The sequence below is a fragment of the Ciconia boyciana genome, chromosome 1, assembly GCF_034638445.1.
Source record: "Ciconia boyciana chromosome 1, ASM3463844v1, whole genome shotgun sequence".
In the NCBI taxonomy this organism is placed as follows: Eukaryota; Metazoa; Chordata; class Aves; order Ciconiiformes; family Ciconiidae; genus Ciconia; species Ciconia boyciana.
In genome coordinates this window covers 63,201,036-63,226,931 of record NC_132934.1, presented here as the reverse complement: position 1 = coordinate 63,226,931, position 25,896 = coordinate 63,201,036, and the positions used below count along the sequence as shown (strand labels likewise).

Sequence of the window (25,896 nt, the reverse complement as noted above, 5' to 3'; positions counted from 1 at the left end):
CAATTTAGTCCAGCTATCAAAACAAGCTAAACATTTTGATAAATGGTTCACAGTCATTTTGTAAAGAACACAGATTAGGGGAGGTATATCCAACATCTGCACTTCTAGTGTCAGGAGTACTGCTGAGCCTCAGCTCCCTCTGCCTGGGCAATATGCAAGCTACCAGAGCGCTCCGGGGTCAAGCTACATAGGCTAATTGTATATGCTGCTCACTGCACTTTCCACTGATGAGCTGATTCCATTGAAGCCATCCTAATATTTTAAAAGAAAAGAAAGAAATGCAATGAATTCCCTCTTCGTTTCATTTAATTCTTTATGAAAGAAAGGATTTATAAAGAAGAACGGGATTTGGGGTTGACAACACATCATTTTCTTAGTACACAAATGACTTAAGATCAGCAATTGTAATTTGTCTGGAGGATAAACACGGAAATATTTTGCACTAAAGAGCTGTTGGAAGTGATGTGCAGAGGGGGAATGTCTGGTTGCCTGTGGAGGCTGAAGGGAGGCTTGCTTCAAAGCCAAGTTTCAAATACCATCTGTTTTCACTATAACACTATGTAACAAAACAAGCCTCAGTAAAATTTTCATTTAAGTGGGAGAGGATTTAATTGTTTTGCTTTTTTTCACTGTCATCTCTCCTCTAATTCAGAAAGATGTTTGAAGGAATTTTGTTTGCTTGGGTCTTGGACATAAATAAAGAATGTGCACTGCTCAGGAACAGATGAAGTGTTGGAAACTGGAACTAAAAATGTAAACATGTTTGAGAAGTTTGAGAAGTATGTGGGAATGTGTACGTGTGGATGCATTTCTTGTGAAGTGAAAGAGTTTATATAATAAACACTTTCAAAACCTAAGGATAAAGACTCTATCCATTTTCAAGTTAACCATCAATGAATGCTTTTTTCTCCCCAGTTTACTGTGTTTTCATATGTAGGCTAGAGAAAAAATAGATCAAGCAAGCAAAACTATTAAGTGAAGACTGGCACTAAAGTGAATCTGCAGTGCAAACCTAAAATCAGAAATGCTGTCTATCTTCTAGCTAAGTATGAACTGCATGTGTTATCAGAGAAAGGACATAAACGGCATCGGTGGACAATTGCTTGCAACTGACAGATACGAAACCTGGAAGGGATGAGCAAAATGACTGCTGATCAGAAGTTTCTCTCTACGGCAGGGTGATACTCTTGGTGGGTGATTCCTGCGTGATAAGGAGTCTCACACAATAAGGATGCATACTGAAAAATGGCCAAAATATGGTATTCAAAGTTGCATGGCTAGTACCTGAACTGATTGTGACGATAATTGTGGCTATTTGTGACGATAAATGTGGCTATAGCTTGATCATGTGTTCAGTGTGTGAATAAAATGGTAGTTAAGATGCCCAACAGAGACATACTAAAAGCTAACAAAAAAAAAATCATAACCTCTTTTAAAAAAGGAAAAAGGAAGCCCTCTTGGGGGAAGGTGGGGCTCATGGCTCCTGAAGTCAGGTTATTGGGTCAGCAGAGCCCCATTGTCTGGCAAACCCCCCTACTGACAGCGCGTCCATTACTTATCACACTGCCCTAGTGAAGGCATCTGATGAAAGAATCCAGTGTCAAATACTTGGGCAAGATTGAGCAATTCAGTCCCTGGGAGAGGTGAGATTAGCAACACACCGTGCAGCAGCCAGCTGGGGCCTGACGATGGGTAGCTGTACTTTGTGCTGCTGGTGGCTGAGGCTCATTGTAATGCCTGGAAATCCTGTGGAGGGCAACAGCATGTAATGGAGCAAAGGGATGGATGCCCAGGAGAGGCAGGTCCTGGAAAAAACAGTTAGTGCAGCATGTGCTGATATGTATGACAATATAGACACAATAATTGAAAGGAAAAAACGTCCAGAACAGGAGAAATACAAGTTCGGTTATGCAACCCACTCTGTTTATACGGCAAAAGGAAAGTTTGTACTCCCACCTGATTTCTGAGGACTGCCTTACACAACACTAGCACAGCGTGGCCCGCTTGTGAGCACAATATAAATAATTCCCGAAGAGAACTGTCCTATTGTTCCTGTCCTCTCTGCCAAAGCTTCAGTCGCCACAAAAGCAAGGCATCTCTCTTCATCCAAGCTGGTCACATTTTGAAATGTTTTCTGGTAACTGTATACTTAGAGCAAGAAGTTCAGGGAAATGAACAGAATTTGATTTCCTAGGGAGCTCAAGCATGTGCCTGACTGGCTTTGATTTCTAAGATGGAAGTTCTATGTGTACATTTCGTATAGCAGGGCTACAGACCATGGCCATATGCTCATAAAAATCTGTTGGAGACAATGGAAACCCTGCTTAGTGAACCTCAGGTTCTAGCTGCTGGGCAGACCAGTTGCCACTGGTTATAATCTCACTGGCCATGTATCAGTGTTGTGCTGTTCTGCTGATTGACCCATTGCCAAATAAAGAAAATCCAGAATTGAGTTAGGGCTGTAACTAGAGAGGTCTAAAGGCTTCTGGCTGATGAGAGGGTCTAACCTTAGAGGAAAAGTATAAATGGGTACTTTTATAACACCTCTTTCTGACATTGATCACTTGGGGTCTAAGAAGGCTTCAGCCAGGGATGCAGCCTTTCTTCAGCTCAAATACTATTACATTATCTCTCTCTTTTACCCAGTTACTTTCATCAAACCCATAGAGACCCTGATCTTTGAGATGTCTTCGTCTCTCCCCTACCAAAATATGACTGAAACTAGCCAATAGATTCTGAAAGTTGAGGAAAACTAAGGACAGACACATGTACAAAGCGATGGTGTTTTCATAGTAAATCAGGCTGAAACACTTTCCACAATTAAAACATTACACCGAAGCTATCATAGAGTCATCCTATAAAATGGAAGATGTCAAAAGAGATATTTGCATGCATAAGAGAGTTTTAAACTATGGTAATAGGTCAATTCAACAATGTTTGAAGAGCAAGGATGCCAGGAGGCTGAAGAACAATAACAAAGCCTAACGTTTACAATAGAAGAGGAGGCAGACACAAAAGCCAAGTCAGAGGCAAAGAGAAGTTACAGTAAGAAAAATACTAATAATCACCCCCCACCCATGATATTTTAACTGTATTCAGCTGCTTTGAAATTGCCTTCTCGATATATGCTTTTGTGCAGGCAGGCAAGCTTTTGACATCGGTTCCCTAAACCACACCGAACACATGATAAAGCATTATGAACCATTTTTCACCTAATCCATTATTAAAAAAATACTGGCTGCCGCCTATTTCACCCTTTGCTTTTGATGATGCCAGGCATCATGCTGGGCAAACAAGACAGTGTTGTTCAAGGTTTCTTGAAAAAAATCTCCATTGTTATTATTTGGCAGTTCCCTAAAAGCACTGCACACAAAAAGCAAATGATGAAACAACTGAGAAAAAGACACTCCTCTTTTTCCCTGTTCATCCCCCTCCCTACTTCTACTGTACTTTAAAAGTAGGTGAACTGGATCCAGAAGATCAAAGGATCATCTCCGCATGCAAAAGTATTCCTTTTCAAAGAACTGTTGGGAAGCAGTATAGAGAAATCAACACCCTAAGATGTTCATTGTGAACAGTTTAACTCTCACTGGGGAGGGATTCCCCATGCCCCTGAAAAATGGTGTAAACTGTGCCACAAGAAATCACACAAGGATTATGAAATCTGTTGGGAGCATGGAGTCAGCTGAACACTAGAGATCATTTGTCTGAAAGCAAAAAGGATAATCACAATTCTTAGGAGAGTTATCATTTAAAATGGGCCTTACAAGTTTTTTCCACTGTCCAGTTCTTCACAGCAGGGTAATTCAAGTGTACTCAAGTTCTCACTACTACAAGTGACATAAAGGTTAATTAAACAGTTGATGATAATCACCTATAAAAAGAACTGCTCATATAAACGTAAAAAATTACTCCCAGATCCCTTTCTTCTGACCCGTCCTTTTCAGCACTCAGATGTGTCTCTTTCCAGTAACAGATTGGTCCCAAGCCCAGCATCCATTTTAGTACAATTTCTGATTCCACAGACCAGGACAGAAAGTGATAATGAAGCACAAAAAGGGATTTCCAGTGTAGAGGGAATAGCATGTCCTCAGATGGAGTAGACAGCTTTCAAGTACAAGCTCATATACTAGAACATGCAAGAACTTGATAAGCAAAATGTATATTACCTAAATCAGAGAATATTATTTACCATTTCATTACTTCAGGCAGAGGGTACCAGTTATGAAGTTTGATGCAAAAAAAATCAACTGTCTGAAAAGTGAATGTTTGTTCAGAATTTTCCTTTCCACCCATTTACCTGAAAATGGGAAATACAGAATCACAGAATCACAGAATAGTATAGGTTGGAAAAGACCTTTAAGATCATCAAGTACAACCATAAACCTAGCACTACCAAGACCACCACTACACCATGTCCATAAGCACCACATCCAAACATCTTTCAAATACCTCCAGGGATGGCGACTCAACCACTTCCCTGGGCAGCCTGTTCCAATGCTGGACAACCCTTTCAGTGAAGTAAAATTTCCTAATATCCAGTCTAAACCTCCCCTGGCACAACTTCAGGCCATTTCCTCTTGTCCTATCACTTGTTCCCTGGGAGAAGAGACCAACCCCCACCTCGCTACAACCTCCTTTCAGGCAGTTGTAGAGAGCCATAAGGTCTCCCCTCAGCCTCCTTTCCTCCAGACTAAACAATCCCAGTTCCCTCAGCTGCTCCTCATAGGACTTGTGCTCCAGACCCTTCACCAGCTTCGTTGCCCTTCTCTGGACACGCTCCAGCACCTCAATGTCCTTCTTGTACTGAGGGGCCCAAAACTGAACACAGTGTTCAAGGTGCAGCCTCACCAGCGCCGAGTACAGGGGCACGATCACGTCCCTACTCCTGCTGGCCACACTATTCCTGATACAAGCCAGGATGCCATTGGCTTTCTTGGCCACCTGGGAACGCTGCTGGCTCATATTCAGGTGGCTGTCAACCAACACCCCCAGGTCCTTTTCTGCCTGGCAGCTTTCCAGCCACTCTTCCCCAAGCCTGTAGTGTTGCATGGGGTTGCTGTGGCCCAAGTGCAGGACCTTGCACTTGGCCTTGTTAAACCTCATACAGTTGGCCTCGGCCCATCGATCCAGCCTGTCCAGGTCCCTCTGTAGAGCCTTCCTACCCTCAAGCAGATCAACACTCCTGCACAACTTGGTGTCGTTTGTAAACTGACTGAGGGTGCACTCGATCCCTTCATCCAGATCATTGATAAAGATATTAAACAGAACTGGCCCCAACACAGAGCCCTGGGGACCACTGCTTGTGACCAGCTGCCAACTGGAGTAAACTCCATTCACCACCACTCTTTGGGCCCAGCCATCCAGCCAGTTCTTTACCCAGCGAAGAGTACACCCGTCCAAGCCATGAGCAGCCAGTTTCTCCAGGACAATGCTGTGGGACACAGTGTCAAAGGCTTTACTGAAGTCTAGATAGACAACACCCACAGCCTTCCCCTCATCCCTTAGGTGGGTCACTTTGTCGTAGAAGGAGATCAGGTTGGTCAAGCAGGACCTGCCTTTCCTAAACCCATGCTGGCTGGGCTTGATCCCTTGGTTATCCACATGCCGTGTGATGGCACTCAAGATGACCTGCTCATTCATACACTGAATAAGAAAATAATCCACTTGTTTCAGGTCAAGACACTTGACTTAAACAACTTTTTTTTAAAAAAAAAAAACAAATAAAAGTGAGTGTTTCATGCTACATCTGTCCTCACCCAATGACCTGCATTTTAATTTACAGCCATTTAAACTTGTTTCCTCAAAATGAGTATAAGTATGTGGAAACACATCCTATGCTAAGCTTGTTTCTGTCACTCATTTTCTGTAGGGTATGGGGTATGTTATTTTAATTTTCTGCTTAGTTTCCCTCATAACGAACTAGCCCATGGAACTCCCTTAAAGCAATATTGTATTAGCAAAGTTAGACAGTCAAACACAAGGCAGGAATATCCAGAGCTTCCCAGAACTAATGCAAACGTTTTTGGAAGCACTAACAAACTTGTAATTTAGCACTGCACATCAGTCTCTGCTCACAGCTGGAGTAAAATCTTGGTGGCAGGAAAAGGAACTGCCAGAGCACTGCAGTACTCCTCACACCTTCCACTGAAGTATTGATTTTTACCAGAGACAGAACTGCAAGACTAAGCGAGCCACAGGCCTGAGCTAATGTGGCAGCTCCTGTCTTGCCTGTGAAGTGGTCTGAATGGAGACGCCATCACATGAGGTATCAGGAGAATAATGCTTTGGGCACTAGTGCAGGCATTTGACCTGCAGCCATCTCAGGCAACAGGTTGCCAAATTTTCTGGATTAAGAAAATTTTGCAGACGAATCCATTGTAATGCTGTAACCTTGTATCAGCTTTTTCAGAGATAAAACTGGACTCCCAGGAAGCTTAAGACCATGATGAACTTCAGTTTCTTGCTACATAACATTATGGAAAGCAAAATCGACCTGATCACACGCAACTCAGTGCTGATCTTAGTGATACTCTCTTTTTCCAAGTACAGGCTATAGCTTCTTATGACTTTTTTTCACAGAATGTCAAACTATACACTTACTCACTGGTGTAAATAACACACACTGGAAAGAAAAACAAGAGAGAGGAAGAGACCCAGCTCGGAAAAAGAACCATCAATTTTCTTTTCAAATGTCGCTGAACAGGAGAGTTGAGAGGGAACAGATTAATGATTAAGAGTGCTAAACGAGGACTTCAGTGTAAAGTTATTATCATGTCCAGATGTTGTTTCTGCCTTTGACAGTTGTTTGAGGTTTCACTTACATAAATACAGATATATATCTAGTCTTAAGGCCCCCATATGCGTTTAAAATGCCTGTAATAACTTTAAGAAACAGACCTTTATACATTCTGCACTCCAGTTCACCTGCAAAATGAGGAAGATGGTGATGGGGTAAAGAAAAAAAAAAAGCTTGTTTAACCATCGAGTACATAATTTACTAACAGTACATAATTAGTACACAATTAGTATTAACAGATGCATTCAAGAGTTATTCCAGCAACAAGCTGAAGTAGTTCTTATGCCTACAAATTGTAATATTGCCCCGGATGATGATTTTAAATCCATGTAAAATTTGTGTATATTAGATATGTATGACTGACACCTTTTAATGTATACTGCATCTTTTAAAAGTTAATTGCTGTTGGAAACTTTTTTAAAATAAGTCACTTACTTACTTACTTAAAAATGGACTTCTTCCCTTGAAAGTACTACGTATATCTGATTACTATGCAGCCAAGTTGAAATAATCCCTCCATCTCCTATGCCAAAACAGATGGCAAATAATGAGCAAGTTGGAATATTCTCTGCTTATAGTATTTAGCTTGCGGTTAAGGACTTTCCAACTTTCTGGGTTAGCACCATCTCACTAGAAAACTGCTGTAGATCAAGGAGGACTAGCACAGCTGACATAATTCAGTCTCAAACCAACCTTCCCATACTTAATAGCTTCTTGTGTCAGCATGTGTCCTAAGCTGAAACATCTCAGATGATTGAACTTGGCTACAACCTAAGAGTAGAGGGATGTGTTTAGCAGATGAGACTGGCAGGAACAGAGGAGCTTAATGCGGTCAGAGGTTCCGAAGGCAGTGGAAGCATTATGGCGGCTGATGCACTGAAGGTAAAAAAGGAAGGTTTTATCTTTTTCTCCCTGGTTCCTCACAGTTCAAACGCTTGGATTTTTACTGTGCGGTACGCCACCACTCCAGTGGGAGAGGAGACAAAGTGGCAAGACTTTTCTTAACGTTTCTGCAAGCCTACCAACATTGCACTATTCCAAAGTAAACAGCCACCCTGAAAAAAACCCCAAGTCTTAAGCAATTACATTCAGCGTGCCTACTAATGAAATTGTTATTCTGTGACATATGTAATTACCAATTAATTATCCCTTATTTTAACAAGTGACAGTAGGCTAGAGGCTTTCTTTCTCATTACACATAAAAATACATCTGTAGTAGTGTAAAAGACAATTGATTTTAGGTTTTTCAGACTAAAATTACACAAAAGGCTTCTTCAAAATGATAAACAATGGAAGTCACACCTCCTTTAATATGTTTTGGTAACCTTATTTCTTTAAAAAATAATTAACTACTATGTCTCAAGTCAACTCTTTAAATCATGCTATTTCCTTACATAGGTTAGTATCAGTTCAAGAGTATCGAACATACAGTCCTCATTCATTTCAGTCTTCCTTAAATGTTCTTGTTAGAATAGCAGCTATGGGATGTTCAGTTCTCCTCTAGTCAGAGTGCTAACATGGCTTAGGTTAAACTCCAAACCCCTATTTTCGAAACTCTCCCCTTCAGGTAGTAGATTGATGCAACTTCAGCATAACTAGTTTTGGAGAAACACAAATTGCAGAGACTTCAGAAGAATTTTCATTATCCTGTTTGAAACAACATATAGGAATAAAACAGAACCACAACTTTGGTTTACAAAACATAGCTTTACTTATACAGATTGCTTCAATGAGTTTTCAAATACAGATTTCAAGAAGTCACCAGTGTTTTAATATATGCTTTCTGAAATAACATTATGACATTTACTTTAGAAATACTTATTGCTAATATGTTCTTATTTGTCAAGTTTTACCAAGTGTTAACTATTGAATATTTTTGTTTAAGTGTTCAATAATAATTAACTCATTATTGAAATGCCATCTCTAGACATCCTCTAATGCATACATACTTTCGTAGGGATTCAGGCATTACTCTGATTTACAGGTTATGAAAAGTTTAAATATGTCTGCTAGACACAAGTGGGAGCCATGCTTAAGTTACAGAAAAAAAGGCAGCTAACCTACTGAAGTGGCATAAATAACTAAGAGAGAACATAATGACTCAGTCATAAAAGCTAACAAATTTATATACTTAGAGCTTCAGTTTTAGTCTCTTCTTGGTCTCAGGAAGAATGCGAAATACCAGAAAGCGAATGATTGCCTGGCCCACAGCATTCTGGTATAATCACAGTAATCTGGGGAATTCAAATAGTTTGTGAAGAATTTCATGTGGAACAAATTATATTAAAGAAGATTCTTTAATGAAATGTCATTTTTGACTCATGGAGTAGATTAAGTACTTTGGAGGGAAGTCTTCAGGGCCAGTCAGGCTTCCAGTGGATTTCTTTACGTTGTTCCTCAATGCATACCTCAAGAGGTAGCAAGGTAGTTTTATCATTATACAAACTGAATTTTGGTTTCTTTGCTGAAATTATCAGCAAAGGCACCAACTTGGAAGTGATTTCTTATCCTATGCAAACTGCTTAGCCACAGCTGCTTTCCAATAAGCCCAAGAGCAGTCAGAAAGTGGTTGCTTGCTGACCCATGTGACAGTGAACAAGTAGTGAGAATCTGGTATTCCATTAATAATCTCCCAGTCACTTGCTTCTTTCACAGTGTCATTTTCAAACCAATCTTGCAATATTTGTAGCATTCTACACCACTGTAACCTGAATTTGATAAATGAACTCTTCTACAGAGCAGGAATCTCTAACAACTTTGTACTGACTCTAGCATGAAATCGAATACCAGTATATACTTTGAAAACAGATTCAGATTGGTTTTTAATATATTTTTCATTTGTATTTTAGTTTCTTTCAAAACAGTGTCACTAATTTGCAATCACCATAAGATAGTTGACTTCTGTGTAATTCTTGTTGCGTCACTTCAGAATATAGTATATTAGAGAAAAATACACTTCATCAGATTACAATTAAACAATTTCATTTTGAAAAGTTACTTCACCTGTACGTTATGGGACAGAAAGAAGGCAACTTAGGTTAAAAGTGTTATGTAGAAAATCCAATAATGACCAGAATGCAGTCTTAGAGACCTGGAGGCTTAGAGGCGTGGAATTTTTAGAGTTTTACAAAGTAATTTCAGAAGAATCAGAAAGGAATCTGAAATGATGCAGCATAAAAATTGCAAGGATCTCACGACTAATTTTCATGGTGGAAAGGTTCAGGTTGAAACACGCTGCCTGTTCAAACTTTCTGGGAGAGAACATGGACGATCTTAGTTCTTAAAAATGCTGTCAGATAAATCACGTCACCCATGTGACCCACGCAAAACTATTGTCTGCTAAAGCTCCAAACACATTAGCACTTAACAGAGGTTTCCAAAGGCCAAAATCAGTTTATTTAGTCACTAAATGAAGATTCACTATCAGAACTGTCTTCTGCATTCCCATCATCTCCCCAGGCAGGCACAGGGGCATCGGGGGTCCTGCAGGCAACAAAAATGTTGTATGTCATAAATCCTAGAAGGCAGCTGAGAACGCAAGCAACTTAGCGTTTAATGCTGATGTCCTTTCACTACAACTGCATGCACTTTATATCTGCAAAATTTAACACATTAACTGTTTACGGTTTACAAACTTACACCTTATTGGTATTGCTTCACTTACAACTGAAAGATAAACACTAGAAACTGTAACTCACTGGACATCAAAACTCCGCAGACATCAGTTTGAATGCACACCTTTGAGGTTATCGGAAATAATGACAGATCACTGAGAAGTGGCAAACACTTGTAGAAAGAGTTGAAAGCAGGCAATACTGATTAATTCAAATTTTTTCAAACTTCAGAGGTTCTTGGGCTGAAAGGAACACGCTGTACACCATGAAGCAGTGTAAATAGTACATGAAAAAAATAAGACAGGAAATGAACAATATTGTATCCAACTAAAACTGCAGGGATAATTTAGAGAAGCAAAAAAGAATTACTCAGAGTGGAATTTGGCTAGAACACTGGGTTAAATTTGACATGCAAGAGCAGCCATGGGATTTTTATTGACTATAAATGATCAGATCTCTTGTATTTAGTTTTGAAGAGAATATTTAAGATGGATCTTAACATTGTGTCAAAACATTTGCTCAGGGAATCTACTGGGAATGAAGGGGAGAGAAGCAAGCCATCTAAAGACTAACCAGCAGTACTGACTGAAGATGCTGGCTCTCCTGGAGTCTCACTCCTAAGTATGTAATGAGTTTGACAACACAAGCAAGACTGAGCCTAGTAAATTCTGAAACCAAGGCAGAAAATATACACGCAATTATACTTGGGGAATGGGAAGGATGATCTTCACAGAAACTAGCTTCCTGTATGACAGTTAACTGCTCTCTTTGATAAAATACTACATTTTAAACTAAGCTGACAATAATATTATTTGTCCCGTTGTTATTTATCTTGGGGCTATCCCTGTGTGTCATGCCACAGAATTTCTTTTCCAACTTTAGTTCTGTTTATTACAATTTCTCTGTTGGAAATCCCTAAGGTACCTTTAAAGCGTTTCTAAACATTTTGGGTGCAAAAATGAGAAGTGCATTAAAGAACTGTGAGAGAGCCTTCTCCCTCCCCCCTGCACACCTCCAAAATAAATTAAGAAAGCGTTTGCTTTCTCATGCAAATACCACTTCACAATATTATGCCTTGTTGCCGTGGTAATGACAAAACAGAAGAGCTGTGCAAAGACATGTGATCTGGAGAGACCAGTGCAAAAACTCTCCTCTAGTAAGGAGAGGAAGATGGCAATGAATTCCTTTAGTTCGCGAGGGCAGGACAAACTCTCCTGGAACTGTAGACAGGCAAGAGAGGAAGGATAAGAAACAAAAGTTAAAAACAGATAAATTGGGAGCTTGATAGAATAGGCAAACTCTGAAAAGTTGAGAAAGGAGCGATAACAGAAGTAAAACAGCTGAAGGAAGAGAGTATAAACAACTCCATATTATTACAACTAGCATCTCTGCAGCCACAGAAAAAACATGCTTAGTAACTGGCAAGTAGCTGGGAGAGTCTGCAATAAGTGACTGAGCATACAGCAACATGTACATTTTCCTAATTTTCACTGAGACTGAGTGAGCAGGCCTAAGGAACCCGAACACCTAAGGTGGTGTGAATGGCAAGATACATATTAAAAAAAAAAAAAGTCTATGATACTGAGGCAAGAAAGCAAGAAGATTAAAAGAAAGGTCACCCCTGACTCCTTAAAATATTAAAAAATTATTTCAAGTAATACCAATTCTTCAAAGAGGCATTATGCACCTTGCCAAATAATTAGCTTTCTTTAACCAGGTAGATTTGCTACATGGTTTTCAAACCAATAACATTTTAAAGAAAATCTGCCTAAGCATTAGTGTTGCACAGAATCTTTGAAGATGGACTTTGAGACCAAACCCCAAACATATTCTGTGAGCCCCAATCCACAGTAATAATATTTCTGTCTTAACCCAAAATAGACAATCCAAAAGCAGGTACTTTTTTTAAAAAGCTTTTGAATTTTTAACCTATTATCTTATTTTTATCTGCTATAAAAATCCATCCAAACATGAAGAAATAGCAGCATTTACAGCAAGGTATGGACCAGAAACGCAGATGAAGAAATACAACACATTTAACACACACATAGTAAAACCATGTTTGATAACCCTGTCTCAGATTTGCACAGGTTCTTTCTTGTGTTCTTTTTCTTATTTCTCATTCGATCAGTAAAAATATCAAATGAGGAATAACGACTTTAGGCTTATTTAGACACCAGGAAGTAGCTGGGAGATAAAGCAACTCAACGTACGATGATACTTCAGTTTTCCTATATTTTTATTTATTTTATTAAACAATTGCTATTTTCAGAATAAGCCTTTACAAAATGTAAAAAGACTTCACTGGAAAGGAGAAGCCATCTTTCTAATACATTGACAGTTTCTGAAGAGGATGCAAAAGTGTTTCAAACAGTTTAGTGGCTATGATGTAAGAATCAAAGTTAATATTTTCATCAGTTTAACAGATTCTGTGAAATAGTACAGTAAAACTAAATTACATGTCAAATGTAAAATAAGCTTAAAATTCATGCTTAAGGCCAGAAAAGTAGCTCTGAAAATGAGTATCTATTCTTAGTAGTCTTCACAAGAGGTTATCTCAATCAACAGTCACAATTTCGAACTGCTGACTTCAATTTACACTGTCAATGTTGGAGTCAAGCTGTACACTCCATCTACTGAGGGAATCTGGAAAAAACTGTGTTGTCCCTCATGCATCTGGCAAAATAAAATAGAGTTTGTTCTTATTACTCTACAATGATGACATTTTGTTATTGAAGTGTTGGAAGAAAATATCTGGGAAAAACCTCATACTCTAAACAGTACAGTGAAAATGGCTAGTGACGTATTATTTGATTCCTCATCGCTAAATGCACATTGACAAATGTTACCTTGTCATTGCTATATCCTTTTCCTTGAACTGCACCACCTCTGCTGGGCTTGGAAGAAGCTCTTCCATTTCCTCTCAAGTCTGAATGGTAAAGTCCTGCAACTTCCTGTTTGGGAGGGTGCAGTACTTATCCATTTATATTCCAGTCTCTGTATTTCCTGGGCTTTGCCTTGGACTAGACAATACTGAAAAGACAGCTCATACTTGAGATTGCATCCCTCCTCCTTTGGTACTGATGGCCCTCTTCAGACCTATAAAATGCTAAAAACGTCTTTCACGGAAGACTTCAAAACCCATTTTAATGCTGATAATTTAGATTCACAATACCATAAAAAATCTTTACTAAGCACACTTTTTTCCAAGTTTTTTAAACACATGGTTGCATTCCAGCCCTACTGAAAGTTACAAGTTACTTACTCAAGAAGATCTGGATTTAGCCCTTCAGAAATCATTTTGTTTCGTATTGCCATTACAGGAACACCCTGTGTAGGAGGAAGAATAATATGAAACTACTGGACACAAACAGGTGAACTAAATTCCACAGGTTCTTTTAGGCTACACTTTCATACAAATTTATGCATGTCACTTGTTGAACAAGAGCATGGAATGATAATCTCAGTTGCCATCACTATGAACCTAGAAGTGAGAAATGACTGAGATCAAAGGCCCTTTTAATCCTTATGTTTATGGCAAAGCATCTAGAGAAAGTTGCAGGGAGAGAGATATATTTGCAATTCATGCAGACAAAACCAGGAAGCTGAAGTCATGAGTATGGATGAAAATGTGAAGAAAGCACAAAACAGCACAAAGACACCAGAGAACAGTTGTGCCAGAAAGATGAAGAAGACTCGGACATGTTGAAGGTATAGCCAAAGAGGAAGGAAAACCCGGAAAGTGCATCTGCTACAGCTCCGGAAGGATACCTTAAGGCAGTGCTAAAAATTGGAAAAGGCTTTAAAAAGCATGCATAAAAAGACAAACAGGACATGAGAACAGAAGCACAATTTAAAAGTTATTCCTCTGAATGCAAGTGCTTGTACAGTCAGGCTTGAATCTTCTATGACTTGTGGACAGATTTTAGCCAACTACGTACGTGTTAAAAAAAATTCCTTCCTTTCACTGCAAGTCCTTCCAAAGCTTCTGCACTTTATTTTATTCAGCAACACCTAAACATCCCCTCATCTTGGATCGCATACCCAAGAACACTTTGACCCACATCGTCTCATGAGATACATTCCAACAAACTGCTCCTATGTTTCCACTAGAGTTGCTCAAAGACAAGTTGTTGCTTTGCCATCCCCTGTTACAAACCATCAGAAACACCACCTGGACCACTGCATGCCAAGATAGGAGGGGAAAAAAAAAAAAAAAGAGGATACAATTTCTGATTTCCAAGATTTCCAAGGGACAAAGCCATTGGTGGTCTAGGAAAGTCAGAAGACGCCTCACAACCTAAATGAAAAATAGTGCAGGATTCTTTTGGCACAGGACAAATCTCTGTTGTCCAAAGTAAGTAAAATAGTGATAAAATAAAGGGCAGCCATGACTAATGTTCCAGAGAAGCATGTGGCAGAGAAACTAGTGACAGTTGCAGTAGCTAACCTGGCAAAGCGTAAGCTAGCTGTCTTACTGTGTTTTCCTTGTGCAGTTTCACAGTAAGAATCACAATCAAGACTTTTGTTTGAAGATTCCAGCACACAGACAGGTACATAGTTTTAGCAATCTATTAGACATATTGGCAAAAACATGACTCAAATAGTTGTGAAGTATTCACTTGTAATAAAGAATTTCTCAGTAATTCACAACTAATGTACATTACAAAAGGGAAAGCATTTGAATATTTCATGACAGTTTAAAATATTCACTTATTCTAGAGTAGATTTGGACACCAGGAACTGTGTGCCTATACACTGTCTTGTACCATCTAATGTTTTTTTCCTCGCTTGACTGCTCTTAGGGTTCCTTTCCCCAGCTCAGAAGTCACTGATGAAGTGTTTATGCATCAATTCGAACCATGTGAAAACCAGATTGAGTCAGATCAGGCAAAGGAGAATTCGTATTGCTCTCAATGAAAGGCAGCTTGGTATATGAACTTCTAAGAATGGGTCAGAAACTGTTATGTTTTTATGTTCACACTTGGAGAAGTGTTTTATTCCAAAATTGTATGCATCAAAATATGTAAGAAAAAAACCTCTCAGTACCCCCATATATCATATATTTACAAAATTGATCTTAAGTTTAATCAAAATACCCTTTAACAGTGCACTTTTTTCCTGAAAGAAAACAAGTAAGATTGTACCTATATCTGTTTATAATACAATTAGGGCATTACAATTACTTTATCTTTCACACTTCTGTAAGTTTTAACCTGGAAAATCAGAGCCTAATACTGCTGTGACCCTAAATCTTACTAAAATAAAACAGACAACTATTTTAAATCTAAACAGTAACTACACTGAGCATACAGGTCCACTGAAATGGCACAGGTGTACTTTTCTAACATAGGAGCCAATACTAAATTTCCATCGCGTTTGTCTCCACCCAGTTAAGATTTGAAATAATCCAAATCACTACACATTCAACACAGCGTACCCCAGCCCTACTCCCACCCTGGTCCTGCAGCTTGGGAAGTGCACAGGTTCTGGAGAAGCCACAATGCAAGTAGCAATCTTGTTGCAAAATAGGTTTTGGTTCGCCATAGTGCAGAAAGAGGTCACACACCATCAGTGCTGGCAATGCACTGAAGATCAGTGCACTCTCCATGTTTGGTTTTTATTTCAGTCCTTTAAAGCAAGGACCAATCTATATCAGGCCAGTCAGTATCTTGGCGTCTATGCAGTCATGTTTGGTGCTTAGTAATAAAGAGTATTTGTATTTTAAACATGAAGTTTATCTGAAATCATAGACTGCTCCTCTCACACTATCAATAGAAGTGTTCTGAACGTTTATTGTAGCAAAAAATATATTGCTTTTGTAAGGTTTGCTTGAATATTATTGTTGTAATTTTAAAAAATATGAATTTAGTATGCTCAGCTGCACTCCATCATTTGTAACTATTTCACAGAACAGCTATCTTTAGTGTAAGAGAAATATCTCTTCATGGTGTTAATTCTTAAATACTACAAATATTGTGAGCAATAAACAAATGATCAGTTCAAACAAATCTTCAGCTAGAAACTTAATTTGGGCAAATAAATGACATGTGACTGGATGAGAAGACAAGTCTGGCAAATACAAAAACACACATTAATTTGTAGTATGTTAGTTTGACTTTCCTACCACGCTGTTTACAACTGGCAGAGAAGTCACCAGGAACTGCCAATACAAAGGATAAATGTGGAAAGTGAGATCTCACTCCTCTAGCAGTCACCAAAAAAAAAGTCAAAGTAATTAGACCATCCAGCACTTTCACATCCACTTTGAAGTCTGGCATTAAATCAATACACTAACATAGCATTCTACTCTTGCTAATACCCCACTGCTAGGTTTTCCAAAGGGTGTGTAATACGCTACCAATAAAGTTCCAATTCGTGATTCAAATGAAAAATAAGGTCTGGAACATCATCCAAAGTACAAAGCACACCAATTGTAATAATTGCTCTGAAGAGGGAGTGAAACCATGAAGTTGGTTTTAACATAAGCAACACTTTACTAATACTATGCCACAGTCATATTTTCCAGAATTATAATATATATTTTAGAGGAAAATTTCCACTGACAGCTTGAAAATAAAGACAGATTTTCTTCTTTGTTTCCAATCTCATTTTTAATTTTGTGGGCATGAAAAAAAGAGCTCTTAAAAAATGTATCCCATTCACCTTTTCACTCCTTCATTAGTTTTCACACATGTAAACATTGAGATTACATTCATTTATTTCCTATTCATCTGTAGAACAGCCCACAGATAAAGAGGTAAACAAAACCTGCATCATGAATAACAGGAAACTGAAGTGGAACCAAGTAGTGAAGCAATTCTTCTATCTCTATTTTGAACCCTACAGAAATATCAAATACTCCTGCTCTGGACTATAGTAGCAAAGCTGCATTTTGTACTCTACAGCAAAACCAAACTGTAATCATGTTTGTGTGTAGGGAATGACACCAATTCTGCCAGAATAACTACACTTTCAGTGGCATCTTCTGTGACTCCAGCTAATATCACTCTGCATTTACACATCTTCACACCTTCAGTTTACAAGTATATTGGCAGAATTTTGTTGAAAGATCTTGCCTGAAGCTGAGGGAATATATTATGTCAACTCATTTATTAGAGAAGATGTGCTAGAAATACTGTGATGTTATCCTAGCTTAAAGATTACTGATGCAATATAAGTCTTCAGACATTTCATGTTCACTTACAGCTGTGTGTGACATTCCACCTAAAAATAATGGAGTACCCAAAGAATTATAAGAGAACTGACTTACCACTTGTACCATTTTGAGATATCTGGCATATCTTGGATCCTTGGCCACAGTTCTGACATTTTCTGTTACTACCTCCGTTTTCTGTAACCCTTCTTCATGTATATTGTTGTGCTGTATACAAAGAAGATGACACTTTAATGGTTAGCCATGCAGAACAGAAGAATGGACAGATTTCAATCCATAAAATTTGTAATTTACGCGTAAAGTGCAAGTCTTCTTACATCAAGATTATTCTGATCTACACTCATAGTATTAGAGATTTCCAAGATGTACGAATACACAAAAATCAGCTCTTTCATTATTGACTGTTACAAGTGTGACTTTCTACTTTTAGTGACAATTTTAAGTTATTGCACAATACATGAAAAAAAAAAACCTAGCCTATAATAGCCCTGTTAAGTTTGTTGTATTTAATGAATAAAACAGAACTGAATTTAAATGCTCACTTTAGAAAAAAATAATCTTTTAAGGATTATATCTTTATATGTCCCCTAGTGGTCCAATGCATTTTTTCCTCAAAATATTTATTTAATTCCCTGACAAATGTTTCATACAGACTGTATAACTTTTAAACTATACTTTTTAGTATAAACCATTAACCTAAAGGATAACGTAATGAAAGCAAAGAATCCTTGAGAGTAATTTATTAAAAAAATGAAAAATGACAAGAAGCTGTAGTACTATTTGAAGGACAACAGAAAGCTGCATATTTGCTATTAAACTAACCATTTGAAAGTAGCATTGGGAACCTCCTTTCAGGAATATCTGTCCCTACTGTAATATCTGAGAGGAGGAACATTTTAAAGAAAATGAAGTAACTGGGAGTCATTCTCTAACATGACTGAAACATGCAATGCTAACTGTCCATTCTGTCTCCCATGTTGCTGGCTGCAAATTAGAATTACAATCTTTAACAGGCAGGGAAAGGCAGCAGAGTTCTCCAGCTATTGCTGCTCCACAGCAACTTCCACCAAATAAGAGAATGAGCAGAGATTGGAATTGGAGATTCCAAGAAAAGAAACTATAATAGGAAACTGAGGAAAGAACTCCATCTACAAATGAGCCAGAAAGCCTCACTTAGTGAAGTGATGATCACAGGATTTAAGTCTGGGTTAAAAAACCAACCAACCAAGCACACACACACACAAAAACCCCAACAAAAAATTAATTGTAGGGATAGAATCTTAATGTTGATCACTTATAATAGCTGCCATTTTCTGTACATAGATGATAATATGTAGAAAACATTCACTGTAATAATCTCGTTAAAATAAAGTATGCTAGAAAGTCCAATTTGAGCTGAAAGCTCACATTCTAAAGGAAGGAGAAAAGAGTTGAAATTATGTGATTTGAATCGTTATTTTCATTCATGACCTTCCCAGTCCCCTGATGTAATTCACGTTCATATTTTAGTGTGACTAAAGAAGAGGAAGGAGGCATTTACCATTAGATTTGAGTTAGTTCTAATTATTTAAGCCAGATATTCAAGAAAGGGTATACCCTTTTTTGTTTTAAGTCAGTCGTTAAAACAGTTTCATTAGTGAAAAACATAGTTTTAGATCTTTACAGTTGATTGCTCTCTTCCAATAGACTTGCTTCTTCCATCTATTTCAAATGAGACTAGAAACTTGACACGGAGAGGTATATTCCTTCAATGTATTAGTTATGCTTCATTACTTACTCCAGATTGAGGTGATACAGCTGTCTGTTGATCCGTAGTAGCTTGTGCCACAGGACCATTTGTAACACTATTCATATTTGCACTGGACACTTCAAATTTGACATCTTCTAGGCCAGGAATAGAGGATAACTGAATGTACAAAACATAATCAAATAAGCAATGAGCATATCATAAGTCTACATGTACAATAAAACCTGCAGTATGCTGCTTACCACGTATTCCCCAGGTAGGTTTCACATTAGTAAAATCGTAACTTTTTATCACTAGTTTTGGTATTTTGATTGGCAAAAAAAAAAATATATTTTTCTATTCAGGTGGCTTCTACAACAAAAACCCCAAAACACTCCATTACAGCTTTCACTGTTAACACAGGGTTGCAGTGCAGGAAAGGCTTCAACACCTTCCCAGCATTTTGCTACTGCACTTATCAACCACACAAGAGCTGTGCCATCTTCTCTGCTACTTCCTCTGTAGTGAAAGAAATCATGACAAGAACAGCTCTATTACCTAACAGATGGGTAACTGGTTACAGATTTTGCAATTTTCTTCATCTTTCACTCTTTTTCAAGGAAATGCTGAGAGTGGATATTCAATACGCCACATATTTATTTAAAGGAAATTCTATTAAACATGATTATGAAGCATTCTGCAAAAATTATCAATACTGATAATTTCTAAATATTTGGAAATAAATAGGAGTTAGTAAGCACTGTTTGTACTACTACAGTATTTTTTTCACAAACACCTTAATAAATGGTTTCAAAATGTCCTACCCTTGCTCCTAGAAAAGCCAACCAAAATTGCTTCCATCATTATTAAAGAAGGATTGGTTAAAACTTTACAGTGGGTGTTTTTTTAGTTTTGGGGTTTGTTTTTTTTTTCTTTTAGCAAATTATATGATAATACATGACTACAGATTATATCCTTTTGTCATTTTAGCCAAAGAAGATACATCAGACACATTTGTGTTAGCTTAGATCCAATTCAGGTCACATTTCAATATCAAAAGGTTTACAAGGCATCTGTCTAGTTATTTATACCAGTTGAAATCCTTACAGTCTGGTAACATTTACAAAGATACTTCTGCTTTATAAAGGGGGCAAAAATTTCTTATTAGAGTTTGCATGGGAAATGCAATTTTGTACTGCAACCCTGCAACACAAGTTGCGTATTTTAATATTGGAAAACTTATCTCCATTTTCTTAAACTCAAACATTGCAATAAAATCCACACAAGTAAACTGCCATACAGTTCAGTTGCCCTTTCAAGATCCAAGTGCTTCTTTCCTGTTCAATATGCTTAACAGAGACAAACCCAACATTTCCACTACGTGATGTTGGTTCCTTTCTTCCATATCAACTACATGTTCAAATGTTATACAACGTAAGTGGCAAGGCACGCAAAGAGAGAATTTGCCATGTGAGAATTTTGTATTAGCTCCTTCAAATAATTATGAAAACTTATTTGCTCAATTCAGACTATGAAAATTAAGCTAGTTCATGTAATCTAAGAGGCTGTCACTGTTAGAAGACAAAGTCTGTATCCATACAAACCTTTGCATCCAAAATATTGAGTGTTGTTTCAATTTGTTGGATACGGAGAGAGAGCGCTGACAATTTCTAGAACAGAAAACAATTAGGATGTGAAAACACTCCCCTAGACCACTTGTACATATAAAACAGTTCACATCTAGCTAAACAAAATCACTTTTGTCTTCAACCTGCTGAAGGCAGAGTAGAGTGTAAATGAGATGATAAAGTTATGAAATAAATGAAGCAATGACATCCCTTTTTAGTACAGTAGCTACAGTAGTTCAAATTTTAAATAATTTTACTAGGCAGTTAGTTTTCCCAAATAATGACTGACAGAAATGAAGACAGACTATGTACAAAAGAAAGCCAAAGTAAATAGGGTATTATTTTGAGTAACTGGAGAATAATGGTAGACATACTGTACTCTCACAGTTACCAAAACATCTTTCTTCAAAGTTTTTTCCAAATGTGGAAGATGAAAAGATGTGATGTGTGTGTATGTAACTGAGCAAACACAAAGTAGAAAAATCTGATAAAGAATACAGCAGGTGATTGAAAGTCCTATATAGTCAAAATGCACAGTGAACCAGAACTAACCAGAAGCTTTATATGCTCCAGGTGCACCTCAATCAAATTTTGACACCTTTTTTTTTTTTAAATACAACTTAAGTTTTTCTAAATTACTCTATAAGAACTGTCACGCTTTTAACTAATCACTACCATACTCTACCAGACCTGTCCAAGTGAAGTTGGCTAGCACGGTGGCTGGCAGATATGTACCACTCTGACAGCTTTCTGGCATGTTGCAAGATTCTGCTTGGCTCTGAAGCAGAACTTTAACACCCTAAGAAAATGGCAGTTCTGCCAATATGCTAGAAAAAGTAAAAGGAGACTGACAGGAGTTAGTCTTTTTGGATAGTGCACTGACTTGTTTACAGATGGTTCTTCGTTCATGAAGAGGAGTTAGATCCTATTGGAAGGAACTATGTGCCCTACATGTAGCTGCAGAAAGGGGATGAAAGATATACAAAAGAGAGTTATATAACTTTACGGGTCAGTTTGACTAGACAAGAGCCAAGAAATTTAGGTTAAGGATGGTGTCAGCCCTAATTTTGAATTTCTTAGCTTCTGTTGATTTAGATTGGGACCTTTCACATTAAAAACACTTCTGTACTTCATAAATACAAAAAACTTTTCAAGCAGTTTATAAAGCAACTATTTAGTCTCTTGGGTAACAACACGTTTAGGTTAACTAATAACTGTTTTATTAACTAGATGTCACAGCATTGCTGCGTGCTCAAGATGGCTTTAAATATATGTGTTCCGATTTCCATAGTGCCTATGTAAGAGGCAATACTGAGATTATGTGTGAAACAAGTTTTGGACTACTGACAACAGCATCACCAGGCCCACGTATCAAGTTACAATAAGTTTAAAAATCTAGAAAAAAATTACTTTTTTTTCCTCTGAAGCTCCATATGTTGATGTGGTAGCCAAATTTTATACTTGACATGGGTCTGGCTCTAAACGTTACTAACAAATAACACAATTTATCAGATTACACGGCTTAGTCTAATTGGATTTGACTGCTTCCCTATATAGCCCTGCTGGCTAGGCTATATAGTAGTCTTTATCAAATAAACTAGCAAACAGTTACAAAAAAACCACTAATGACATAAAGGTTAAGCTCAAAGCCACATTAGAAAACACCCTTTCTACAAGGGAGGAAGCACTCTTGTCCTGTTCAGTGGACAATTCTAGTCCTGTCAGTCTGGTATATTTCCATTGACAATAAAGTCACCATAAAAACTGGTTAATACTAAGTATTTTTATTTTTTTCTTTTTCACAAGACACTAAAATTAACTGCTTCATGTTCCATATTAATCACTTGCCAAAAATGTCTTTTTTTCCACATTAAAATTATTTACATTCAGATCTTAATGTATGACCCTTTTAAATTAAAGGTGGTAAAATCTGAAAGCAAGTTTTGATGCAATATCCTAGGACACAGATGAGAGGGATACTGAGTGTCAAAATGGATTCAGTACCACAGGAATATGGCATCCTTCTTCCAAAACAAGATGATATCCACAGATGGAGCTGCTCAGAACAAATTCCATGTATCAAAAAGTTCAAAGACTGTGCCAAACGGCAAAGCTTAAGGAAACAGGATTAAGTGTGGTATAATCAGCAGTTCATGTGGGTACCTTGGGGAAAAAAATCTGTCTTAAGCACTTGCTCAAGAGAAACCTTGAACAGAAAGCAGACTAAATTTTTTTGGTTTAAGCTACCAGTATTATTGCATCAAAAATACTGAAAGTGAATGGTTCTCATTTCTAAGATTTTTTTTCATTGTATAAATTGACAGTTAGGAAAATAATAAACATACCTCTTCACAAACAGTAGAAAAGCGGTTGAGAAACTGCACTGTGTGAACCACAAACTGGTTTAGAAATGCTACAGTTCTTTTCTGCTGAATAGCAGGAACCTGCATTAAATAATATAAGAAAATTAGATTATACATAGATGTCAATTCTCACACTTGGATTCAAAGACCTGTTAAAAAATGCAAATGTTTTAGAATAAATTATTTTCGAAATCTGCTTTAAGTGTGCTTGCTATGAATGCATATATATACACACAATTTTTTAACAGATATACACGTATACATGTATAAAAATCCTTTTTCACTAAAAATCTACTAACATGGCAGTTGAAAAGTTGCAGGATACACAGAAAAGGCAACAAGAGCCACATAAATGAAGGACTGTTATCTTATTTAAGAAAATTTTTAGATGAAATTGTGAACATTCCTGAAAAAATGTTAAAACTTTTTAAAAACAGAGAGGAAATCAGAATCTTTCCTTCTGAAACGTAAGAAGGAAAAGAAAACTTGGTCATCCATAGGAATACTCAGTTACAACCAACACCATAATAAAAAATAAATAGTGAAATTGCCATCTCAGTCTTTAGTGGCTACCTATACTTTTTCTTATTTGCAGGCCCAGACTATCCTAAAATTACACTTTAGTGTCACTCCTCCAAGTCAGACCCAATGCAGACATACTCTTAAGACTAAAAGGTAGAAAGTTGTCACAAAAAAGCCTGGTGCTCATAACGTAACAGACAGTTGGCATTTTTATTTAAACCATGACACAAGACTGGAATCAAGAACATTCACAAATGTTTATGTATAAAATTATAGTGCCTCAGGGTTAATTACCTTGGACAGTTCTTTAAGTCTTAAACTTCACACAGGAAATTACTCTATGGAATTGTAATTGGTTAAAGTGAAGGATTTACAAGGAAAAATATTTGCAGCCAAGCTTCAGCTGCACTGAACAACAGTTTGTGAATATAGTGACTCTCTGGTCTTCACCTCTTCTCTGGTCTTCCATTTGCCAGCATTACCATTCACTACACTTTGCAAATCTTAAGACATCCGGATTTTTTGTGAGACCTTTGTTGCTACTATCTCAAGTTTTCAGCCTGTGCACCTGTATGGCACGGTTTGCTAAAGTTCAATTCTGTAGTTCCAAAACTGTCAAACAGTGCTTATGACCTTATCAGAAATTTATGGAGTAGCACAACGGATGGAAGGATCATTGCGGCAATTGGAACTGTTCTACCTTTATGCTCTATATTGGAGAAACAAAGCTAAAAAATGGTTTTGCATTATTAAAAGCCACGAATAAGCAGCTTTGAACGGGATTTGCAGTTCCAAGACTGAAATGGCTTAGCCTTTAAATATAACGCTATCACAGAACTTGTAGCACAATGCCTTTGGAAAACGTTAACACCGCACTCCGGGAGACACAGCTTAAGGCAAGACGAACCGCCTTGTCCTCCTGCGACCTCGCTGCGGGAACTCGGCCGCTGGTACGGAGGCAGCAGGTGCTGAGGGCACCGTCTCGGCAGCCCCAGCACACCGCCCCAGAAGCAGCTCTCCTCGCCCGCGGCTGCAGAGGGGCGCCCGGGGGGTCCGGAGAGGCCGCGGCCGGGCTCAGGGGCGAGCCCCACCGCCGGGCCGGGCCGGGCAGCTGAGTGAGGGGGGGGGGGAGATGGGGCTCGCCCAGCACCAGGGCCAGCGCAGCCGCTGCCGGGGGAGGAAGCGGGACAGCTCCGGACCCCCGGGCTACCACAGCCCGTACCTTGGTGAGGTCAATGCCGGAGCCCACAATGGGCAGCCCGTCCTCGTCCATCCCCGCGGCTCCGCGCGGGTCCGAGGCCGCGGGACGGAGAGCAGCCCCGCACCCGCCAGCCACCTCCCGGCGCACCCCGGAAGCCCCTGGCGCTCCGTACGCGACCTCTTCATCTCGGCCCGGAAGCAAAATCTCCACTCCGAGGAGCGTGAGGCCGTGCCCGTGCGCCTGCGCATGCGCAGTCTCCCCTACCAACGCAATGCGTCATGGGAAGCGTAGTCCGGGGGAGGGAGGGCGGCAGCGGGCGCCGCGGGGCCGGGGCGGGCCGGAGCCCTTCGCCCTGCGGGGCTTTTGCCTTCTCACCTCCTGCGGCCCCCGCCCGTCTCTTTGTAACCCGCCTCTGCCGCAGGACAACGCACAGACCAAGCCATCGTGGCTAGATGCTCCTGAAGTATAAAGGCACTGCTTCTCCCAAAACTTGAGCGGTTGGTTCTGTAAATCGTCCCTGCCGCAGAGGGGCTCCGGCCGGGCAGGGGGGGGCCGGCATTGTCCTGCTTCAGGTCACGGTGACTCACACTGGTACGGACACCAGCCCACAGCCTCAGGGCAAGGCCCTGGGTAACGTAGGTTGTGAAGATAAAGCATCTTCCCCGGCGGTTAAACATCGAAGAAATAATGAGAAAAGCCAGCGAAGAAACTTTTTCTGTGTTCATATGCATAATTCGGGTGGTGAAGGGCCACACTTTGAATATGGGGAATAAAAATAACAAGCACTGAATGACCCTGGGATTTTCTGAAAAAGACAAAAGCATGGCTGTAACCACGTTAGGAAAGATTCCTGTACTTCAGTGCTT

The 25,896-nt window shown here is 38.8% G+C and overlaps 1 protein-coding gene across 1 annotated transcript; it reads right to left on the bottom strand.

The window, feature by feature from the left end:
• Nucleotides 1–8,488: 8,488 nt before the first annotated feature.
• On the bottom strand, nucleotides 8,489–25,209 carry WASHC3 (WASH complex subunit 3). The gene is made up of 7 exons (XM_072871592.1): nucleotides 25,052–25,209; nucleotides 23,290–23,388; nucleotides 20,921–20,986; nucleotides 19,368–19,496; nucleotides 17,687–17,797; nucleotides 13,679–13,743; nucleotides 8,489–10,282 (listed from the first exon to the last, which is right to left on the bottom strand). The coding sequence occupies exons 1-7, from the start codon at nucleotides 25,100–25,102 to the stop codon at nucleotides 10,198–10,200; spliced, it is 606 nt and encodes a 201-aa protein (XP_072727693.1). The 5' UTR covers nucleotides 25,103–25,209; the 3' UTR covers nucleotides 8,489–10,197.
• Between the last annotated feature and the right edge of the window lie 687 nt (nucleotides 25,210–25,896).